The sequence below is a fragment of the Solea senegalensis genome, linkage group LG2 (genome assembly GCF_019176455.1).
Source record: "Solea senegalensis isolate Sse05_10M linkage group LG2, IFAPA_SoseM_1, whole genome shotgun sequence".
NCBI classification, from domain to species: domain Eukaryota; kingdom Metazoa; phylum Chordata; class Actinopteri; order Pleuronectiformes; family Soleidae; genus Solea; species Solea senegalensis.
Window position 1 is genome coordinate 20,740,861 of NC_058022.1, and position 18,487 is coordinate 20,759,347.

General features: G+C 41.6%; 1 protein-coding gene across 1 annotated transcript; it reads left to right on the plus strand.

Annotated features, from left to right (window-relative positions):
• The first annotated feature begins 1,099 nt into the window (after window positions 1–1,099).
• On the plus strand, window positions 1,100–17,204 carry rev1 (REV1 DNA directed polymerase). The gene is made up of 22 exons (XM_044019249.1): window positions 1,100–1,421; window positions 3,047–3,122; window positions 3,244–3,376; window positions 3,998–4,166; window positions 4,267–4,725; window positions 4,825–5,654; window positions 6,004–6,102; window positions 7,039–7,155; window positions 7,304–7,430; window positions 9,371–9,499; window positions 9,598–9,752; window positions 9,840–9,959; window positions 10,047–10,267; window positions 10,462–10,634; window positions 10,711–10,940; window positions 12,078–12,271; window positions 12,381–12,668; window positions 13,923–14,019; window positions 14,133–14,338; window positions 14,433–14,583; window positions 15,206–15,308; window positions 15,542–17,204. Exons 2-22 carry the CDS (start codon window positions 3,057–3,059, stop codon window positions 15,651–15,653), a joined length of 4,179 nt encoding a protein of 1,392 aa, XP_043875184.1. The 5' UTR covers window positions 1,100–1,421; window positions 3,047–3,056; the 3' UTR covers window positions 15,654–17,204.
• Window positions 17,205–18,487: the final 1,283 nt, after the last annotated feature.

Below are 18,487 nucleotides of genomic sequence, written 5' to 3' on the forward strand. Positions count from 1 at the left end.
TTTGACATTTAAATCTGAAGTCTCACAGTGGAATAATTGCACAACATTACCAGGAAGGTGGTTATGGAGAACGACTCGGTTCAACTCGTTCGTTAACAGCCGGTCAGTAGAATTCAGTCGTTCGCAAACGTCTACAGTTAACAGCGTAGCTCGCTCGTTCGCCCGGCACGTGTCTCTGCGTCACAGCCCTCAGCTGCCTGTGCGCCGGGCCGTCTGAGGACAACCGAGCTCAAGCCCAGAGCCAGACAACACACACACCGACAAAAAAATAAATTAATTAATTAAACAAAGAAAAAAAACTAGACTGGTGCTCATCGACTGTCTGAGCTGCTGGAAGTGTGTGTGTATCCGCGAACTACACTGCACCATAACACACATTTTCCAAGGCGCACACTAGGTCAAAGAATGAAATAGTAAGTAACAGTGTTCACAATCTTCCCATAAACGGCGAACGTGCCCGTGTCAAACCAATAGGAAAGTTTCCGAATAGGTGTGGGGTTTTTTTTAACAACAATATGCTTTTTATCTAACAGGCTTTTTTCGAACGCCATGGACTCAGATGCCCGCACAGTGGCGGAATCATAACATAAGTTGAAGCTAAAAACAAGGAACCGGGGTTGAGCTGAGTGAGTCAAGCTAGCTAAAAGGTATTGTAAGAAAACCGGAAGTTGTGCGTATTAGTTTAAAAAATAAATACATTTGATTTTGGTCGATATTAGTTGGGATCGTTTCAAAAACACAAGACAATGTAAGCAGTCAAAATAAAGTATGCTTAGTGAGAAGCACATTGTAGTAAGATCTACATCTTTGAGATTTAACTCAACTCAAGAAAGTTATTTATTGAAAATAACTGTAATATTAATAATAATGAAAATAATTGCCGATTGCAGCCAAAGTTGATGACCTTCCTTGGGAGTTTCTGTGTGTGTGGATTGAACCGACCTGATTAAGAGCAGTTAATGTGTTAAAACTACATTTTCGAAATTCTCCCACACTGTTTTGTGGCAACCAACTCAACGAAGTCCCGCAAAAGACGTCGAATGTTTTATTTTGAAAATCTTCCGGTAACGCTATATTTCGCTGTGCTCCCCTTGACGCACCGTGAAGAGACAGCAGCAAAGGGATCAAATGAGGCGGTAGAAATGGAGAGCAAGAGGACGGGGAGGGCGAGTGAAAATGTTGAAAAGACATGGCGTGGCAGCCTGACACAATAAGGGGATCTCAGTGCGTTTAACGGAGTTGCCTGAAACAGGTCCAGGCTGAAGAGTCGAGCTGCCTGTACGGTGGATTTTTTTCTCAGTTTTTGCTCGGCTTTTGTTGGTTCTTACCTCGTCTAACCAGAGCGCATAACGACGTTTGTACTGATTGGGGACTGCAGAGAGAAGTCTGTAGCCAGCAACCCAGTCTGACAGGATTAAAAGGTAAAACAAACAAGTGAATTGTGCCAGTGAACAGTCACGTAGTATTGTTGTTTGATTACAAATGAGATTGCAGTGAAGTCAAACAGTGACATTATACCTCAGCCATTGTTTGGCATCTAATTTTTCCCCCAGCATTTTTGGACAGTGAAGGCAACACGCTTGCACTCGTGTTGTTGCTTTTCTTTGAATTGACGTGTGTTGCTGTTACTAACGTATTACCGCGGCGCAGCGACACACACAACAATAACCGCAGAGTAGCCTGCTAATGTTAGCATGCAAAGAGAAGTGACATAAACTAACACATGGTCCTGGCTCTGTTGTAGCATAACATTAGCGACCTGTCAGTGGCAGAGCAGGAACTGCCCGGGCATGCCCTTGGACACTATCACCCCAGTGTCAGTGCCCAGTAACAGTGGTATAATATATAATTCATAATAACAATATCAGTACATTTATTGTATATTGACAATTATTTATTTAATTTGTTTCATAATCTTTCACAGTTGGTTAGTGGAGGTGTGATGGTCTCCTCCTAATACAACTGCTGCATCATCAGCAAAAAAAACCCTACATGTATGTGTATATGTATGTATATATATATATATATATATATATATATATATATATATATATATATATATATATATATATATATATATATATATATATATGTATATATATATATATATATATATGTGTGTGTATATAAGTATACACGTATACATTGATTGAACTGTTGTAAATGTATATTGTTCCCCGTGGTAGATTTGTTAGGCCAACAACTTTCTGGCCGAGCACACTGAAGTTAAAGGTCCAGTGTGTAACATTTAGGAGGATTCATTGGCAGCTGTTGAATATACATAACTCATAATTACTACTAAAACAGCACCTGTACCCTTGCATTTCTTATTCAAACAATGTCAATGTCGACACTGCACACACTGGTGTGTTCTTTTATCAAAGAACGCATTTCTAATGATACTTTTTTGCATTTTCCTTGTCTGTTAAGCGATTAGTTGGACAGTTATGCGATTAACAGACAAGCATGCCTTGAGTTGATAGATGTTTCAAGAAGCACATACAAGCTTCAAAGTAAAAATGATTTGGTTTTCATACCCTTTGGCCTTGCCCTAACCCTAACCCCAGCTAGAATTGTGTGTTTTGAAGTGGGAGATGATGAATAAACCTGTTGTATATACCAAACAAAGGAATATGTGGCCGAGAGAGTTGAGTCCTCCATGAAGATTTAATTTGTAGATGGAAGCAGCAATGAAATATGCCACCAGATATCAACAGCCACTGTTGGTTGATTGACATCATCAAGATGCACACTCTTATCATTCTGTGGTGACATGGACATTTATTCAGTCCTATTGGAGTTTTCACAGCAGTGTGTACACAATAATCAGACTGTGGACTGTGATATATAAACAGGACTATAAATTGGATATTCAAGGAGTGTAAACATCATAATCTTGACTAATGCCTTATTCAAAATACGACTGGTTGGCAGATTATTGATTTTTGGTCCATGTAAATGTAGTGAAGTGTTAAATAACCTATTCAGAGAAATTGCCACTGTGTGTAGCGTGTGATGTGATTCAGTGCTTCTCTTGTGCTTTCAGGAAACTCAGTATGAGTCGAGATGGGTGGGCAAAGAAAAGAGCCAATGCCAGTGGTGACAATGGTTGGGCTGAGAGGGTGAGAGTGTGACTCGGTTCAACATAATCATCAATAGCGGACCATTTAAGTTCTGCACTTCTGTAGGCGTGTGAGTAATCTAAATCTGATCTTCTGTCAATGCTCTCTTTCACGTGTGCAGGGCGGCTACATGGCTGCCAAAGTCTCCAAGCTGGACGAGCAGTTTAAACTTGACGCCCCCATGGAAAAACAGAAGCAAGGCCTTTGCTCCAACATCTTCAGCGGGGTGGCCATTTATGTCAATGGATACACAGGTAATAACCATGCTGTTCCTACAATGTTGTCGGGAAGAATTTAAAAGAAATATAAGCATTCCACATTCAGTTGTGTCTTTCTTTGTTAGTTCTCTCACTTTGTGAACCTTGAAAAAGTCTTCAGTTTTTGTTGAATCAAATAATAGTGCACAAGCTTTAGTTTTTAAGGCTTTTATTGATCATAGTTAATGTGTGATCTTCAGGAGTACCCATGACTATGACCTGAACCATCACTGTGACATTAATTGTTGAGGATGTACAGATTGTTGTATACCTTTCATAGTAGCATAATGATATATATAGTATAAATACACAACCCATGGAGTCTGAGGTGGGTTGCACATACTGGACTTATCTGAAAGAGGATGTCAAGAATTGGTCTCCTGTTTGTGCTGCTACAGGGTGGCATGCTAATGAAACTACTGTTTTTCTTGAGAATTGATGCACTTTGACAATTGGACATAAGTCATTGTCATATTGTGACATGTTTCAGCCTGTTATGATGTATGTGTCAAGATGCTGCAGGTGTGTGGCCTAAGTTCTGGGTGTTTGTTGACCCTGAGTCACCCAACATTACCATTTTGTCTTTTGGTTTTGTTTGTCTTCCTTGTTTGTGAGCAGAACCAAGTGCAGACGAGCTTCGGAGACTGATGATGCTGCATGGTGGTCAGTTCCATGTCTACTACTCTCGCTCCAAGACCACCCACATCATCGCCAATAACTTGCCCAACAATAAAATTCAGGAGCTCAAAGGGGAGAAGATCATGAAGCCAGAGTGGATCACGGACAGGTGAGTCTTCAAATTCCATAGTGTTATTATCCACTGTAATGTATATTACACACACAGTAAGCTAAAGAGCTCGGTTCATTTTGTCATTTGTTGAAAACAGTGTCAAGGCTGGGCATCTCCTGCCTAACCTACAGTACCAGCTGTATGTGAAACAGAAAGGCCCACTCTTCCCTGGCATGACTCGGCGCCAGGCCTCAGCCATTGCTGGACCGAGCCATGGGCAGCTGCAGCTGAGTGTCCATCAAACACTTCACTTGCCACAGCGCAGTGTTCAGCACTCTGTTACCAACCACGAGCAGTCAACGTCCAGCTACCAGAATAACGCCAAACTTACCCCCAGCCACAGTCTATGTTACCAAGGCAACATTCAACCTCAGTCCACACAACACACCTCTGCAGCTTGCTTCATTAAACCTCAGCCTAGTCACTCAGTGTCTGGTCACCCCAATATAGATGCCAGACACAGAGGCCCTTTACACACCCACCTGCCATCTAATACAAGCTCCACAAAGCCCCCACAGTCTGCACCAAATGGCTGCAAAGAAATGGAATTACAATTGTGAGTATGGGTATATTTAACGTGAATTTACTGTTAAATGAAAAACATTTTTCTATGATCATTTCAACATCGTACTAAGTTTGACACTTTGCCCCACAGAAATGGATTACTGCAGAACTCAACTGGCTTGAAGACAAGCCTTTCAAAAGTTAACAAAACACAAGAGTGTGGTGGAGGTCTTTACCCAGCTGTGTTGAAGGAAGCCCCTCTGACCAACGGACATGTTCATCTTATTAATGGTGCCTTAAAGCCAGAGGACCAGTCTCCTGTTACAGATGAATCCTCTGTTTACAGCAAACGGTCTGAATGCAGCAGTAAGAGTCCAGAAGATAAACCTCAGAGTCCCTCGGTACATTTTCAGACCAAACCTGACCCGTACGAGTTTCCCCACAGTCCTCCAAAGCAATCTGAGCATTCCTCTGTCTTTGTGGAGTCCTGCTCACACGCAGCAAATGAGCAGAGAGCTAAACCTCCACCCACCTACCAGGAGTCTATGAAAGCCACTGACACCCATTTACTCCCAAAGCAGCTCCAGCCATCCCTTCAGGTTGACTCAAATCCTGAAAAGACTCCTCTTGCATCTCCCTCTCTTTCATATTCTCCAGTTCGACTCAATGGAAGTCACCACAAAGCCTTTTCATCAGATCCTGCCTCATTCAACTCAACCAACACACCAGCCAAATCAGATCATCCCACTGACAAGCCATCTTCATTGTCCAAGTCTTCAGCCAATCTGCTGGCACACACAGGTGATTTGATTTCTGAGTACTACTCCCACTCGCGTTTGCACCAGATCTCCACGTGGAGGACCAGCTTTTCTGAGTATGTCAATGAACTACACAGCAAAAGAAAAGCAACAGCGGGCGCCTCGTTTCCTGGGAAAGAACGACTGAGGAAATCTGTGGCACAGCACTCTTCAGAGTTTCATGGTAAGGAAATGAAGGGTCACTCATTTGTTCTAGATTTTTGGAGTGGGAGATATGGTTCAGGTAACATTGTGATTCAGAAATATGATGAACGCAAAGAAAAAAGGTCCATGCTGTACCGTTCTGCTGACTAAAGGTTACATTTTGGAAACTGAACAGAATGGAATAAATATGCAAACCACCATTAACATAGGCCTAAAAACTGTACAAAGTGAATTTCCCACTCTAAAAGAACCCCCGTCATTCTCAAGGTGTGGTCTGTTACTCTGTTAATCTGTTACGTGGTAAAATGCCTTAAATATGGTGAGAAGAGGTCGACTGATAATGATGTTCTGGTGTCTCTGTGTGTCAGGCGCATCATCATCCACAGATGTTAAGTCCTGCATTTTTCACGTGGACATGGACTGCTTCTTCGTGTCGGTGGGGATCAGACATCGACCAGACCTCAAAGGTAAAGCAACTTTTCTCTATTTAAATTGATGTCATATCAGTGAAACATCATACATAGTACTAGTACTGGGCGGTATACAGGTTCATAGTGAAAACTGGCACTTTTTTATGAAAACCAGTATACTGTATGTGCTGCATGCATCCACATGCTAATGCAGCGCTGTCAAACTCAAATCTAGTCTGGTCAAGCGGGGGGCGACATAGAGGGAAAAAAGTGGAAAAAACAACTATTTATAGCCGGTGGGCAATATAAGATATTCATTATGATATTAGACAGAATTGCAAAGTAAAAGTGCTTGTTTTCATATAAAATGATTCACAATAAAAACATATTTATGATGCACAAAAATGGAGAATTCAATTGAAAATTTAGCAAATAATGACAAGGATAACTGTGATTAAAACAGCTTTAATATATATGTAATGTCATGTTGAGTATAATGCATTTAATAAAGCAATGATTACAACTGAATGTCTTATTACTATTATAAAAATATTGCCGGCAAAACATTTAGTCCTATACTCTGTCTCTATTCCATCACCTTACAAAGTGGTGGGCGGGCCACATGTAATCGATTGGAGGGCCACATGTGGCCCCCGGGCCACCAGTTTGACACATGTGTGCTAAGGGCTTAGCTGAAGAAGTAACTGTGGTAGTAACTGCAGCAATGAGCACTTTACTCCACCAACTCAGCAGAAAACACGTATTGGACTCCCAATAATTTATGCAGTTACACACACACACACACACACACACACTCTGAACTGTGCCTCTCTCTCGCTGGAGCACTCATTCATGCTCATGCATAAAAAAAGAAAATACAGTGAAAATACATACATTTTTGGTCATACCGCCCAGTATGTAGCACATGCGCTTGTCACACATAGAGTAGTGCAGACTGTATGACAGGTTTGACTTTTCGTGGTTTTGGTGCAGGAAAGCCTGTAGCTGTGACTAGTAACCGTGGACAGGGCAGAGTGCCCCTCAGACCTGGAGCCAACCCTCAGCTGGAGCAGCAGTACTACCAGAGGAAACACTCTCACCATCAGTCAGGTCAGACCGTCATCATACCCACATGTTTGTCTAGCTAACTTGATTATCACAGGCGTGGCTTGGTGTATTTCCTCCCATTTTCTTGTGCATATTTCATTCACTTTATTAAAACCTGCTGCACTAATCGTGCCCTTGTTTGGACTCTCAGAGAGGAATGATGAGGATCTATACAGAACTCCTTCGCAAGAAAGTCCTGATTTCCATACCAATGGAGTGGACCACGATCCTGCGGCGCTATCGATGGCAGAGATCGCATCTTGCAGCTATGAGGCTAGGTAAGATATAAACACACACTCATCGAGATGGCATGGATTTGCACACGGCACAGATTTGTGTATTTTGAACAAAGGGACTTCACTTAAATCCACAACCACTACAATCAATTTGTATTGATTGGGTTGAAGAGAGGCCCTTTATGAGATGATGGTTGATCTGAAGATCAGTCCTACATAGCAAATTAAGCAGAGACTTATCCATACATTCATCCTTAATAAGCTTACACTATGTTTCACGAAAGCAGTGCCCCATACGTTGCCATGGAGATTTACTCGCCTACCTCAGACTAGGCAAACAGTCAGGCTGAAGTAATCCTGGTGTCTCTTATCTGATCATATTAAAAGCTTCACTTCCTCACACACCTCTATTAGTTGCTGCTGTTGTCTGGTGTTAAATATGGAGCATGCATGTTCTCCAACAAGAACTCATGTTTTGGCATAGAAAGCTTTGAAGGTTCAATGTATCTGAATCACTTCAACCTGACTTGACCTAGCTGCACCTCCTAATCCCGGCTGGGCCTACGTGAAACATGTAAAGCCAGGATGGACAGGTCAAGCAGACCCTTTTCTTCATTCTGCTTTTGTGAAACAACCCTCTGAAGGGACTATTTGACAGGTAAACAGGGAACTAGTGAGGCAAACACAAATATTTTAACCTGATTTTGCAACATTATATCCCAACTGACGTGACAGCAAAAAACAACTACTTACTTTATACTGAAACAATATGATCATAATTATAGAGGAGTAGACCTCAGGTCTCATTAGACCCACTTGCAACTTGACTTGTGGTGCACAATAAAAATGAAAGTCCATTCAAAGTATAGATTTTCCATGTACGTCACAAAGTAGTTTATTAGTTTTTTTTGTATATTTATCCTGCGTTTTTGTATTTCTTGAAATGGACGTTGTCACTGAGTGAACTTCTCAGCTAGTCATAATCAAGTTATTGCTTCGGTTTCTGTGTCGTACTGAACAATGAATCATTTTCAAATCAAAATCGCAGTTTGAAAGAAGAAATTAGAAAATTGTGAAGGCTAAATTGAATGTTTTTGAAGAAAATGCTTTTATTTGAAAACACAATCTATTATGTGCTTTGAATAAAACAAGATAGGCAGTTGTTTTTAACATCTTTTAAATCAAGTATTTTCTTTTATTTTGTTTTAGTTACATAACATTCATAACACACTGTAATGCTAGTTTTGTAATAATAAAAATCTGCCTAACAGTAGAGCAATAAACAGTGCAAACTGCCCTAACTTGGCTCCTAAAATCACCATGACCTGTCCCTTAATAGTCTCACTCTCACTGGGCTCACTCTCACTCTCACTGTCATTCACACGCGCTTGCTCCACCGGCTCCTCCCACAGAACGTCACCCTCCCTTCCATCCAAAGCATTTGAGATGCAGCACTTTTTGAATCTGTTGACAGATGCTCTCTGAGGACACGGCAGCCCATGCCTGCAGGATCCATTCACAGAGCAATTCTTCTTTTTGGATTTGCCGTCATCTTCTAACATTACACTCTGTCACACCGTATTTCTTGGTGGCTTGAAAGTTGTTAGATGTCTCGGCTGCATTAATGACCTTTTGCTTAAAGTTTGTGTCATAACTTCTCCTCCGTTGCTGGTTAACTTTAGAGCCACTCCGCTCAAGACAGTCACTCTCCATCCTGCAGCAGTCGCCCGGCACTGGCATACTGATTAATTCATTTGCTGGACAGGTCACAGTCCTCCAGGACAAACTCTTTAAATGGATATTTGGCGCCACCTATTGTTGCAGATTTAATGACATGTCTAGAACCCCTTTTTTCAGATGTATTTAAAAAAAAAACCATCCAATACGGTATGTTAGAGAAAACTACGTTTTGGTTTTCTCAGGACTGATTGTCTTTGATTTTTGACCAAGCTTAATGTTAATAATTCAGTATTCTCTCACAGACAGGCAGGGGTGAAGAATGGGATGTTTTTTGGCAAAGCAAAACAGTTGTGTCCCTCGCTGCAGTCCGTCCCATACGATTTTGAGGCCTACAAAGAGGTCGCTCTTACCATGTATGAGATTCTGGCGAGGTAAGAACAACTCCTTTGCTTTTCACCTGCTCGTCTTTCCCCCACTTCATACTTTAAAAATAACCCTTCATCACACCTGACTTATTTGTTCTCTGCAGTTACACCCATGACATCGAAGCTCTGAGCTGTGACGAAGTATTGATAGATGCGTCTGCTCTGCTGGCCGAGTTGGGCATTAATGCAGAAGATCTTGCCAAAGCTATCAGAGCAGACATCAAGGAGAAAACGGGATGCTGTGCCTCAGTGGGCATGGGTTAGTTTGTCTTTATAGTGTGACAGAAAAGAAGATGAAAACGGCGTTTGTAGTTTGCAGATTCAAACTGACTTTTCTTCTTTTCAGGCTCCAACATCCTGCTGGCTCGGCTGGCAACACGAAAGGCCAAGCCAGATGGCCACCATTTCTTAAAGTCTGAAGAAGTGGATGATTTTATCAGGGACTTGCCAGTGACCAGTTTACCAGGTAGATATACAGCACCACCTGCTGGTTATAGCATCAATCTACGCTTTTGTGTGTTTTGTGTATGTAATATAAATCATTTTTCTCCAGGTGTTGGGCCTGTTATGGGCAGAAAGCTGGCTGCTATGTCTGTGAGGTCATGTGGGGACCTTCAGCAGGTGTCTCTTAATCAGCTGCAGAAGAAGTTTGGACCCAGAACTGGACAAACGCTGTTCCGTTTTTGTAGAGGGCTGGATGACCGGCCGGTCCGCTACGAAAAGGAGAGGAAATCTGTCTCTGCGGAGATGAACTACAACATTCGCTTTACAAGGGTTAGACCTGCACTCCACTTCATTTCACTATTTCACTAATCATTTCATGATTATGAAATTCTGCAGTGCCACAGAAAATCTTGGGCCATTGAAATCAAAATGTCTTTGTCTTTCTTCTCTCTCTCTCTCTCTCTCTCTCACTCTCTCTCACTCTTACACTCTCACTATCACTTAACTGTTCTACCACTCACCAGATTGATGAGGCAGAGTGTTTCCTGACTAACTTGTCCATGGAGGTTCAAAGACGTTTACAAGAAGCCGGGCTGCGGGGTCGCAGAGTCACACTGAAGGTCATGGTTCGCAAAGTTGGAGCTCCTGTGGAGACTGCTAAATACGGTGGTCATGGCGTATGTGATAACCTAGCCAAGTAAGAGACTGTCATCACTGTATGTTATGAGGGATTGAAGAGAGGCTCATTTTTATCTGTGTTTGCTTTCTGTCAGGACTGTGATGCTCGCTCAGTCCACTGACAGTGGTCAGCTGATTGGCTCTGCAGTCATCAAGCTGTTCCATGCCATGAAGTTGCAGGTTCAGGACCTGAGAGGTGTCGGCATCCAGGTTCAGCTTCTGGAGGGAAGTCACTCTGTCCACCAGGGTGCTACAGGAAAAGGGACGCGATCCATCAAACAGATGTTACTAGGCCAGGCACACAGTGCCCAAAACCACAACAGAGGTTGGTCTAAGGTTTTTATGTTTCACTTTGTATATTTTTGAGGTCGAGCGATTTATCGTTTTAGCCGACTAATGGCATCAATGGCACAGGTTTAGATTTAGGCTGATGACTGTGAAATAGGATCAGGATCAGCATCAGAAGAGTACTTGGAGAACAAAGAGCACAGTGAGTTTGATAACTAACCAAGAGTTCACAGAGATACGAGGGGAGCAGTCGCCGTCCAAGAATACTTTGTATATGAAAGTTATACAATACAGCAATGAATGTGTTTCCTGTAACCAGTGATAAAACACGGCAAAGTGATAGAAAGTTTCCAACTTTCTGAGGTACTGATCAAAAAGTAAATCACCATTGTCCATTAGTGGTAGAAAAGTACAAATACGTTGTATCAACTCCTGAGGGGAAAAGTGGGATTTATTTAGCCTAGCTTCAGTTTTAGTTTTGATACAAGGTTATTAATATGTAGTGTCAGGCTTAACGCAGATCACAGATATTTATGGTGGCTCAACAGCCATGGTTGCCACTGGCTAGTGGCACAAATTATGGGTCAATGGCTATGTTTTTTAATTTAAAGGCCACATTTACTTTGTGTACATGTGATTTTCTCCTGATAATAAATAAAAAAAAAACAACAGTTTAAAGCCCCCATGAAAATGATGCAGGAGAGCTAGTGTGAGGACAGCGGAGTTCACATTGTGTTAAGGGTTAGAGGTGCATTCAGTGAACCTGGTAATTTTCTTAACTGCAGCAAAAGCACATACAACCTAGCTAACTGCCTGCTTGTGACGCATTCAAGGAAAAACGTGTTAATTAAATACTTCTGCAATAACGCATGCAGTCCACTATACAAATCCTGGATGCAGCTGCCACCATGTGGAAATAGATGCTTACTCAATTAGTCATAATTTGGTAATTGGAGAAGTATGGAAATTCACTTATTTTTTTATCTGTGCTATCATTTAAAAAACACTGTAAAGTTTTGTTTCTTTTTAATACTAAATATGACACTGAATTATATTTTTCTGATGCTTCTAAATGCTTCATACTGTCATTTTTCTCTTTAATCTAAAATCAGCTATCGATTGACCTCTACTATATTTAATGTACAATCATTTGGGTGTATGATCAATGTTACAGCCGCTGTAAACAAGAGCACAGACCAGGAAAAGACTCTCTCAACCACATCACCATCATCTGGCACCGCTCCACATCCTCTGTCCCCCCCCGAGCCTGTCCCAGGAACCAGCGAAGAGCAGCAGCCATGCAGAAGAACGCCTAAACACTCTCGAGCACGTCTCAACTTCAGTATTGAAGTCCCTTCCCCTTCACAGGTATGTGCTCGAAGATTTTTTTGTACTGAGCCAATCAGGGAAAAAACTGTTTCAAAACCTTTTTTTTAAATTTTTTTTTAAATATATATATATATATATGACTTTCAAGGTCGATCGTTCTGTGTTGGAGGCCCTGCCCGCAGAGCTGAGAGAACAGGTGGAGCAGTCGTGGACTCATCGGGACGCAAGACCAAAAAACCATTGCTCACCCAGTCCACAGACTTCTGCTCCCTTTCCTCCGTCTGCCTCTCTAAAGTCTCGTCCAACCTCACCTCTTTGTCCTCCTCCTTCATCTGGATCTGCACTGAACACTCCACATGTTGGGACACTGGTTCTACAGATCCCAAACCAGCCAGACAGTCCGGGAATTGTATTGGAACTACCAAACTTCTCACAGGTAGGGAAGTTTCCTTTATGTTATCAGGTGAGGGAAGAGCATTCATTCATTCATTCATTCATTCATTCATCTTCTACTGCTTTATCCTCCACATGAGGGTCGTGGGGCTTTGGTGCCAATCCCAGCTGACATAGAGCGAAAAGGGAAGAGCGTAGTGTTGATATTTATGAAAGCAGGCCAATTTTCTTAGTTTGGTTTAATTTTCTTGATTAACCATCTTTTTAAAACAAAGGATTGTTACATTTTTATCTTAACTTAAATGTCTGATAATTATTTGCAGAAAAGTGAAGCAAACTAGATTAGATATGTACATCTGGACACCAGCATCTTGAAAAAGTATCATGATAAAATGCAACAACTGTACCCACTGGCTTTTTTTGTGTGTGTGTCATAGAAAGTGTGAAGTACTGACCCTTGCTTTGACTATATCTTAAAAATGTTCACTGATTAAGGACAAGGTCATTGTGACTTCACCTCTGTATCATTCTTGTCAAAATAAATCAAATCAAAATGTTATTTCTATAGCATCAAAACATACATTTCAACTGTAGATTCTCCAAATCCTTGATTCAATTTGATTTTCATTTTTAAAGTCACGATTCAATTTGATTCTCAATCTTTTTCTTCTCTCTTTTAGCACATCATTGTTTACCAAGGCTTTATTATCACACAAAAACACAAAAACCAGTCAATTGGAAACTAACTGTAAAAAAGAAGAGAAGTCATAGAGAGTCATGTAGCTCTGTTTTTCTCAATCTGTTGTTGGCTACAAACACGCCCATAGCTCTAGTTATCACTTTAGCACAGAGTTGAGCTTTGAGGAAGCGTCACTACAAATGAGGACGAAAGAGTTGCCTGTGTTGTTTTCATAGTAACATCTACACGACCATATGATGCATGCGGCGATGTCCTGTGACTTGCTACATGCACACAACCTAGCTTACACAGCGAACGTTGTTAACTAAACCCACAGGTTATGCAAACTAGTTCCACACCGGTGATTTCAGAGAAGTGGGAGGGGGTTCGATTTCCGTCAGCGTGTCGCCCAAAACAGCAGTTACCGTGGTTTCTATTAATATTAATATTGGATTAATATTCGATTTACGTTTGCGATCGTGAGACCTCTAATTTCAACAACTCTACGTCACTTTACATGTAGTAGTATAGTATCATAGAGATAAGTGAGGAAAAACATGTCACACTGTGAGGAAACGCACGACAATCAGCTTTACCTGTGCTCTTTACTCTCTGTAGGTCGACCCTGATGTATTTGCTGCCCTTCCCAAAGAGCTACAGGAAGAACTGAAGTCTGCCTACAACCGCGTGACTATCCAACCTCAATTAAATATATGTAAGTCCCCACACGAATAAGGTGGAAAAAAAGGCCTTTTTTGTCTTAACTGTACTGCTAATGTATAATAATAATAATAATAATAATACCCTGTCCTCTCTGTTTCTCTGCAGTGGAGCAGAATAATCCTCTGCTGCAGCTCAAACAGTCAGGAGCAGGAATCGGCGTTGGTCGCGTAAAGCGCCGCTACAAGAGAAAAAATGCTGCGAGTCCCGTTAAAAAAGGACCTTCACCTCTGAAGAGGCGTCACAAAACAAACAGCCCCGCCAAAACTGCACCACCTCCGATAGCATCACGGGAATCATTAAACGTAGTAAAGGTGAGTAAATGATTCCATAAATGAAGATGGTGAAGAGTGTTTAAGGGTCGTTTGGAACTTAATGTCCCCGCTTCACACCTGTTTTCCTTCCCAGTGTGAAAACGGTCCGTCCACATCCTCCTCGAAACCAGACTTCCCAGAGTCGTTGTCCAAATTCATCCCTCGTCCTGCTCCAGCATTAGCTGGAGCATTCGACCTGACAGACATTAAAGTCCTACTACGGGAGTGGGTCACCTCCATAACAGGTATACATACAGCAAAGTTTAACTCTTCATCAGGAACACATGACATGAATGTCATTAAATAACACGATAATAATAATACTAGCAAATCTATTCAGTGTTATATTCTGTCTACATTCTATTATCTGACAGCGTCCTGTGTTTAGTGGTTGCTTGTGATTGATTGAAGGGCCACATGTGGCCTGAGGGCAGCGAGTTTGACACCTTTGAACATACATAGCTGACACAGCTATCTCCATCCAACCACACACCGAATGGTGGAAATGAAGCTTAGAAATGTTGCTCTAATCTAATCCTTAGAGCTGGTTGTGTGTGAAAATCCCAGTAGATGAGAAGTTTCTGAAACAGACTAGCCTGTACAGCACTAACAGGGATGCCACAGTCAGAGTCACTCATATCACACACCTTTCTTCCTCAATTTGAACTTCGGCTGCTCTTCTTGACCTTGTCCACATCCCCAAATGCATCGAGTTGCTGCCATGCATGCTGCTATTTGCATTAACAAGCCGCTGAACAGCTATACCTAATAAAGTGGTCGATGAGTGCCAGCACATGGATGTTTTTTGTCTAGTTTGTAGAACTGCAGACATTCATTTTAAGTAAATCCTCTATTTATTTTTTTTAGAACCCATGGAGGAGGACATCCTGCAAGTGGTGAAATACTGCACTGATCTGATTGAGGACAAAGATCTGGAAAAGTTGGATTTGGTCTTAAAATATATGAAAAGGTAAACGTTGTGCACTTAAGCCCTCTCAGTTTCTCTGCCCGCCATCTTCTTCTTCCTCGTCTTCTAACGGCAGCTTGCATCCATGTTGTTGCATTACTGCCATCTTCTGGAGTTAGAAAACTCCTACACCACCCAGACTCATCATATTCCATCTTTCTTCACTTCTCCTCTGTCCTGCCAGGTTTTTGTTTTGTTTTGGTTCCTAATGTTGCATATGGATCTTATGTTTGCAGGCTCATGCAGCAGTCACTTGAGTCCGTCTGGAGTATGGCGTTCGACTTCATCGTCGACAACGTACAGGTGGTCGTGCAGCAGACGTATGGCAGCACTCTGAAGATAGTATGAGGAATGGTGGGATGCGGTTTTCACCGTTTCTTTGAACACATTTTGATTTGCTACTTTGACAAGATCATCTGCAAAGGAAATGACGACGTCTCCATCTCCACTGTGACACCACTGCCACACACGCAAGTGAATGCCATCGAGAGAACTAGACCCATAGCAGTATTTCACGAGAGCGCGTACAGTACAGAAATGTCTGTACTTGCTCTCTCAGCGCTGAAGGACAGGAAACTGTACTTACTGTAGAAGCAATTATTGCAGCTTTTTGAAAATTTGAATTTTTTGAATGATGTTCCTTTTGCCAAATAATGCCAGAAGTCTTAGGTTAAGATTTCTGCAGGCAGTATGTCACTGATTCTTAAACATGGAAAGATTTTTTCTGATGAGCACTATCCACCTGACAACTATTAATAACTGGTAAATATAATCATGTTTAACAACACAAATAACCTTTTGCTCATTTTTGAATTAGTGAGTTTTGTCGCATTCAGACATTAAACACATAATAATAACCTCAGAAGAGACGGGAGAATATTTTGGTGTCCCATGCCACTCGTACTGACCTGTGAAATATCTACTACTACAAATCAGACTTTTTTAGAAAACCAAAAAAAAAAGTCTGGTTCATACAGTAGCAAGTTTTTCTTGTTTCTTGCAAAAAGTGCCAGAACGTGTTATATTATGTAAATAATGTTTTCTAATGTTAATTCTTGTTCTTACGAGTTTGAGAAGAAAACGTGTATGTAGAGGTCTTACCTCTTGTATTGTTTACATGTAGTGAATTCTTAGTAACTGTCTTTAAACTATAAATCTTTAACTGTTTGTACATGTTCCAACATGGAAATCAAAGGCTGGCCAAAGCACTTCATGTGAGGTTAACTGTTGATTCTCAGTAGCACTCTGACTACAGAGGATGTTGATTGGGTTATGGCAATCAACAAGTAGCCTATGCATCTTTTATTTCACTAACAATAAGATGTCCCTTCAAGATAATGTAATATTTAATACAAACTTTGTACTTGGAGTCAATTTTACAGCTTGTTTTCATAGATCTGAATGTTAAAATAATGCTGGGTTTGCATAGGGACACGAGGTGTGATTTCTTTTTTTAACCCTGGAAACCATCATGTGCACTCCTGCTGGAAGCGGTTGAGTGAAATGTCTGTAAAATGAGCTGTTGTCACGGTGACAGCGGTGATCGGAAGAACTCGGCAGATGTGGGCGGATGGCTGGCTTGAGATTCCCCCCACGCGAGACATGATGTGTGCGTGTTTGCAAAGTTCCCTCAATACGGTCTCTATATGCAAACCAAATCAGGCTGCCATGTTTGTTTTTTACTTGTTGAAATGAATGTAATTCATAATGTGCAAGTGTCCACTCATCTTCAAGATGTTACTTCTCTTCACCTCTCGTATGTTTTCAGAAGGGAATGGCCAGGAGCGAAACTCGGCCAGTCTTGTCTTCTCTAAACTGGCTTGTGCCTGATGACCTTAAGCTGTGAACTTGTTTGTAAGTTTTCTAAATCTTGGTAATAAACTGTAAACTCTGTAATAATTCATTAGTCTCTGTCAGTTTGTGCGATCTAGCCTTCCACTGTATACAGATCAAAGGCAGAAGGAAGGCAGTGTCGGTCTCCTTTCATTTTCAGTGAGTAAAAAAAATGGCAGGAAAAAGTTCAGTATCTCTCTATTCATTCAAGGAAGTGTCTCTGTGTCTATCTGTGAATCGCATAACTGTCCAAAGGTTTGCTTGTTAAGCAGACCAGTGTGTGCAGTTCTGACTTCCACAGTGTTTGCATGAGAAGTGCGACAGATCTACATGCCAAGTGCAGTGCAAGTCACCTGCCAGGTTTGACGCTTGTCAAGCAAACCCCAACAGACATGAGTAAGGATTTACTGTAGAGGTTAAGGAAGTGGACTCGTGTTCTTTGTTGGGTGCCGGGTAGTTCAGCGGTTAAGACCAGTACCCCGTGTGCAGAGACATCATGGTCTTAAGTTCAACTCCACCCCTGGCAGTTTGTACAAAGTATACAAGCTCACAGTTACAATTCCCTTGTAAGTTGCTTTGGATAAAAGCGTCTGCTAAATGCATAAATGTAAATGTGCAATTAACTGACAGACATCTTTTGCATTTCTTATCCAAACAAAGTCAAAGTTACCACAGAGCAGGTCGTGGATGATGTGAGCGTGTAACAGAAGAGGGATAGGGCAAGATGGAGGCCAGATGTAATAATTGACATACAAGGTTGCTGCAGTAAACCCTCACACTGATCAAAGGAAGGAGAGGGCGCTGTGTGACCTAACGCTGCACACACTGGTGCCAAGTGTGAAGCCTGTCAAGCGGACTGAGAGTTATGCAAACAGACGGACAAGACACGTTCCTTGGATTAATATTTAGAGATGATACAGACAAAACATAAAAAATGTTAGTGTTATTATCTGCTTACTTCACAAGTTGGAGAATCTCTGATTTAGACAACACAGGCTGTAGTTTGTCACTCCAATCTGAGTCTGCAGATCACCAGCTGCAGATGAACTATAAGCTGACACCTGTGAGTCACTCACCTCGGTGTGAAAGAGGAAGGGACTGTATATACAGGTGCTAATGGCAATGGCGGAATGTGTCTGTGTATGGGAATAAACAAGTGTGCACAAGAGGTGTGAAGTGATAAAAACTGGAATCACTTGCACCAGTTCTTTTTTAATTTCCTTTGCCCTAGAGGGGAGTGAGTGTGATGTGCACACACCAAAATGAACCCGAACGCCAAATAAAATACCAAACTAACATCAAAGGTTTAAACCGTGGTTGATGATGTAATGAAGATGGTATGGTCAGTC

Excerpts from the sequence above, each read along its gene's own strand:
- rev1 (XM_044019249.1), top strand. The coding sequence starts at position 3,057 with ATGAGTCGAGATGGGTGGGCAAAGAAAAGAGCCAATGCCAGTGGTGAC. Across the intron at positions 5,655-6,003 it reads GCACTCTTCAGAGTTTCATG|GCGCATCATCATCCACAGAT; the intron begins GTAAGGAAATGA and ends TCTGTGTGTCAG. Across the intron at positions 12,272-12,380 it reads AAGTCCCTTCCCCTTCACAG|GTCGATCGTTCTGTGTTGGA; the intron begins GTATGTGCTCGA and ends ATGACTTTCAAG.